The sequence below is a fragment of the Stegastes partitus genome, unplaced genomic scaffold (genome assembly GCF_000690725.1).
Source record: "Stegastes partitus isolate 25-593 unplaced genomic scaffold, Stegastes_partitus-1.0.2 Scaffold1936, whole genome shotgun sequence".
Taxonomy (NCBI): Eukaryota; Metazoa; Chordata; class Actinopteri; family Pomacentridae; genus Stegastes; species Stegastes partitus.
The window spans coordinates 125,901-131,207 of record NW_007579667.1 but is presented as its reverse complement, the minus strand read 5'-3'; the positions used below and the strand labels follow the sequence as shown (position 1 = coordinate 131,207).

The window sequence follows — 5,307 nt, the reverse complement described above, 5'->3', positions numbered from 1 at the left end:
TTCAGATGTAGCAGAGTTGAGCAGATCAGCTGTAGAAAGTAAATAAACCAGGACTGAGGCAGCTGCTCATTCTGATTGGTTACCTGGAGGCAGTGAGGGGGTGGGGCTATACAGAGCTGCACCACTATTGGTGAGCTTTTACATCTCCACAAAATAACCTAGCACAACAAAAATGGAATCTAACCAGAAGGAAATCATATTTGAAATTAGCTGACTAATCAGTAAAATGTGGCTTTCATGTGTTCTTCGACCCAGTGGGTTCAGATTTAAGAGTTATGGAGACTCCCTATTGCCACAGACTGTAGTCTGTCAGACAACAGTGTCAGGAGCCAAACCATACCACAATGTCCTCTTACATCCAGTTGGATTGTGCACTTTGTTGTTCTGATCAGTCTGACCCACAGTCCTCAGCGGCGCCGAGCTCTTCTGTATGTTTGTATTTTGTATGATACTGCATCAATCAGTTGGTTGAAGGACTGAGAGAACATTGAAATCAGAAAGCCTGTCCCTGTTTCCTCCTGCATCACTTCACGGTTCAGAGTCGCTGAACCTCGGAGCTGCAGGACCATCAGGACCATCAGGACCATCAGGACCATCAGGACCATCAGGACCATCAGGACCATCAGGACCAACAGGACCATCAGGACCATCAGGACCAACAGGACCAACAGGACCAACAGGACCATCAGGACCATCAGGACCATCAGTTACTGAGTTCATTACAAATAAATCTGTGCTGAATGAAAGCTGCAGCTGAGTGTTTTTCCATCTTCCTTTTATTACTTTGAAAACATCTATAAACAAAACACAAATGGGAAAAATAATTGTCTAGAAAACATAGATCCACGGCTCTTCTCTCAGTTCGTTGCTCTGTCCTCTGCTCCGAGGCTCCGGTCTGCTGGTTAGTCCGAGTCCACGGGGAGGATTGTGTTCTGCTGCTCGCGTTTGTGTTGCTGAGACCTGAAAGCAGCTTCAGTTTTCTTACATCACAGATTCCTCCCGTTTCTTCTTCTGCATCCTTTTGACTGTCAGGACGTTGTCCGTCTGCTACGATGCTGAACGAGACTTCCTCCATTCCACAAACTCGTCCAGCAGCACCGGCCCTGCACACATCATCACTGATTAGACTCATTACAGCAATAAGTCATCCAGCAGCACCACAACTGACCAATGAGCACTCACAGGCTCCGTCTTCGTCGTAGTTGCTGAGGTCGGGTTTGATGGTTCTGCTGAACTCCAGAACGTTGTACCACTGATCCTTATTCAGGCCTTTATACTTGGACTGCTGTAGGACACAGGATGGACACAAGAGTCAGGACTAGTTCTGATCAGGCCCATGACCAGCATTATTCACACTTACTACTGAACTGTCCAGTCAGACCAGAGCGACTTACCTCCAGGAACTGGTGGAACACTGGGAACAGGGGCCACGTCCGGCCCAGCAGCAGAGCCAGCATGGACTTAGCTGTGTCCATGTCCAGACTCCTCTGGTTCTTATCCTGAACAACAACAACAGCTGATGACAGTCAGTAGAGAACGGACCGGCCCTGACCGACTGAAACTCTGACTTCAGCTCCTGTGAACAGAACCAGAAGCAGACTCACCCTGGAGAAGTCGAAGGCGTATCTGTAGATGTTTCTGAAGGCGGCGGCATCGTTGAGTTCGCGGTGCAGGTCCTCCAGTTTACTCTGTAGCCTCTCGGTGCAGTCACACCTGCAGGACAGGAGGCAGGTGAGTCTCAGGTGTGGAACACAGAAAGCCGACAGCTGCGATAAAGGCTCCTTACTGCAGCAACGTCATTCCTCTGAGCCACTCGTCTTTGGTGAAGAAGCCCATGTTGGCTGCCTCCAGGTGCCAGGCCAGAACCAGCATGATGATCTGCAACAGAACAGCAGTCAGTGGTTCTGTTCCAGCTCCTGTGTGGTTCAGAGGTTGTAATCTGATTCCTCTGAACTAAAAGGAGACAAACTGATGTGAAGTGAGTGAAAGCAGGAGAAGCAGAGCGATGAACCGGACCTGCAGTGTGAGTTCTAGTTCTAGTGGGACTCCTGCCTGGTGTTCTGTCAGTAACGGCTTTTACTGTCATGTTGGTCATTTTCTCTGAGCAGCAACAAGCTTCCTGCAGAAACTCTGATGTTCACGCTGGTGTCAGTAAGCTGCTCATTATCGCCCCCTATGTGTGTGAAGCCGAAGCGGATCGACACCTCGCAGCCGTGTTCTGGTCTATGGAGCTCCATGTAGGAGATCTCTCTGAGGTCCAGGTTCTCTGAAGCCTCACTGTGCTTCTCCAGGTCACTCACGTTCTCCGGTTCCACTCGGATGTCCTCACAGAACTTCTCCATGGCCTCGGGTCCGACCACCTTGTCGGGTCCGGCGTACTCGTGGAACCAGGCCAGACACCTTTTACTGGAGAAAGGCTTGGCGCCGCCCATCGGCCTCACGGGCCGAATATGAGGCCGAGTCAGACTGAGAGGAGAGAAGCAGCAGCTGAACACCAGAACCGCTTGTACGGCCACAAGCACACAATCAAGAACATGAGTAGGAACACAGAACCGAGGGAACAGATCACTGAGGTGAACATTTCTGTTGAAAACGACGTCTACTCGGCGTCTCTTCTATCGTCAGTCACGTCTCAGAGGGACGACAGCAACATGCAGCTCAGACTGGTGGAGACGGGTTCCATCAGAACTTCCGCCTGAAGCTGCAGCTCAGACAAACGGTGTTGATCTGAACAACTAGATAAAGACCCAAACAGACGACGGGAGCAGAGACAGTCACGTGTGTTTACCTGCTGAGTTTACACCTGTGCTCGTGGTCACCTGCGTCAGGTAACTTCCTTTTCTTCACCGGCATCACGGCTCCTTGACTGGGCTTCACCAACTGCACTGCAAACACAGAGTGAGGGTCTGGTCTCCATCAGGCTGCTCCACTGTGGACCACATTCTGCACATATTCAAGCCTTCAGTGGCTTCACAGCTCGTCTGAGGTGGAAACACCAACGTTTCCAGGTGTGGACCTACAGGAAGGTCTCTGAATTCTGAACTTACAGGATGCAGATTTGGACCCAAATAACAAATGGGTGAACTGTGACCAGACTCTGAGACGATCAGAACCACACAGTGTGTATAAACATATATATGAAGCGTCTGGTTGGTGACACCTGAACTAAACACTGAGGTTCAGACTTTACACCTGAACAACTTAAACTTTGCCTGATGATGTCCAGTGTGAACAAGGTGACCTCTGAACATGAACGTTATGATCCTACAGTCGAGCTAATCAGAGGAATCCAGTCAGGAACCTCCTGAGATGAACAGAAAACCCAACAAACCCAAACACTCCCTGTGAACAAACTGGGTTTCTGTGTGGATTATTTGGTTTCTTTCTAAGACGACTCGTCGGTGGAGTGAAGTGACACATCTTCATCTTCATCCTCATCATCAGCTGTGTGGCGTTCTGGTCTCACCTGTGAACGGCTCGCTGCCTTCTCCATCGACCTCCACCTGGTGCTGCACAACAGAGACCACATGTTCAGGCTCATGACCTCCGTTAGCGCCGTCGGCTACATCTGCAACGAAGCAGCTACTCACCAACGTGTCCAGTGTGTCCGGTTCTGTCCGGTTCTGTCCTGACGTCTGTCAACCACAAACACCACAGAAATGTCTTCAGTGTCTCAGCGCGAAAAGGAAACTTGTGCAAACACGACTTCCTCATGAAGAGAAGCTCAGACGCGTCTCATCTGGGCTTCAAACTAACCCTGATGTTAAACCGGGCCGTTAGGTTCTGCTGAACCGCTCCAACATGCATCATGTGTCACACGGAAATCTATGATACTGAAGTTATTGGAGATGAAGATCAGCAGATCTGAGGGGACTTGGCTCACATCTGAGATCACACACAGAACAGAACCAGACTGATGCTGAACTTGGACCATTTCTGACTGAATGTCTGCTGTGGTCAAACATGCAGAAGCAACAAGTGCCTGGACTTCAGAACCAGACTTGCAGGACCACAGTCAGATTCACATTCAGTCCAGAAAGAAGTTCTGACTCAGAACTAACCTGAAACTCATCATAGGTTCTGCTAAACATTGATCCAAATGAGACAAAAGGAGGATCAACTCCAGCAGCTTCTAACCCACAAACTGAGTCACGGCATCCTTGAGCTGCTGCTTCGTGTCCAGACATGAAAAACAGGGACGGGAACCTGAACTGGTTTTAGAACCTGAAGGACTCGACTGGATCAGCGTGTGTGCAGGTTTGAACCCTCCTACTTCTGATCTCTGGGCTCAGTCGGACCCATAGTCATCAGTTTAATTAAAGGCCTGTTCACACATTAACCTGGATAACAACCCGAAGGCTGATGGGTTCTGGAGGGTTAAATGGCCGGGCTCAAACCGAACCCAGGATGAAAGCTGATGAGGGTTCGGCTTAATGAACTAAAATAACCCTCAGTGATGATCTGCAGAATCACGTGGTTTCATTTCTGTAGCACATCCACCACAGCAACAGAAATGAGGACGAACGTCTTTAATGAAGCAAACCAGGTCCAATAGTGACGGTTCTGTTCTACATTTACGCTCTGAAGGTCCAAACAGGAAACTCAACTCCATCTGACTACAGCCAACATCACGGCTCAGACCCTCCGGTACCAGCAGGTAGAATCTGATCCGACTGATCTGAATATTAAATGAGGACCGACTGTTTTAGGGACGAATCGGTTAATTTGGATCTGAAACTAGGAACCGGCACCAACACACTAAACAACCTGGTTCCTGTGAACAGGCTGTATTATTCATGTTCAGTATTTATCTGGGCCTCTTTGACCTACTTTGGGTTCTATTGGGTCTTACTGATCCTGTGAACACTGAACTGCAGCTTCTCGCGGCTCCGGTTCCGTCTAACGGCCGTTGATGCTAACGTTAGCCGGACACCGGGAACCCGTCTCCGGTGACCCACAGCACCGTTCGTGGCCAGTCCCGGCACTTTGTAGTCGGTAAAGAGACACAGAACCTCCGCTCGAACCCGGACCGACGGTACTGGGCTGAATGTTTCGGTTCTCCTCCGATAGCAGGCTTCTTTTGTTTGCTAGCTGCCGCTAGCCGCCGAGCCGCTACCACACGAGCCCAACGGGCACCGGACCGGCACCGTCCGGCCGGTTAGAACCGAGCCGGCCGCCTTGTTACAGCCCGGTTTAACGGAGCTCTTCGGTTTAACCGGCGCAGACACGTAATCCCATTTAACCCCACAAACACTCACCGTGTCGGGCTCGGCGCAGGTCCTCCGGTGCCGGGTTCGGCGGCTCTCG

The 5,307-nt window shown here is 50.3% G+C and overlaps 1 protein-coding gene across 1 annotated transcript; it reads right to left on the bottom strand.

Moving 5' to 3' along the window:
• Positions 1-758: 758 nt before the first annotated feature.
• Positions 759-5,307, bottom strand: LOC103373242 (DCN1-like protein 5). Its single transcript, XM_008303091.1, has 10 exons — positions 5,259-5,307; positions 3,591-3,635; positions 3,467-3,509; positions 2,789-2,885; positions 2,301-2,466; positions 1,787-1,878; positions 1,605-1,713; positions 1,395-1,499; positions 1,183-1,285; positions 759-1,103 (listed from the first exon to the last, which is right to left on the bottom strand). Exons 4-10 carry the CDS (start codon positions 2,851-2,853, stop codon positions 1,048-1,050), a joined length of 696 nt encoding a protein of 231 aa, XP_008301313.1. The 5' UTR covers positions 2,854-2,885; positions 3,467-3,509; positions 3,591-3,635; positions 5,259-5,307; the 3' UTR covers positions 759-1,047.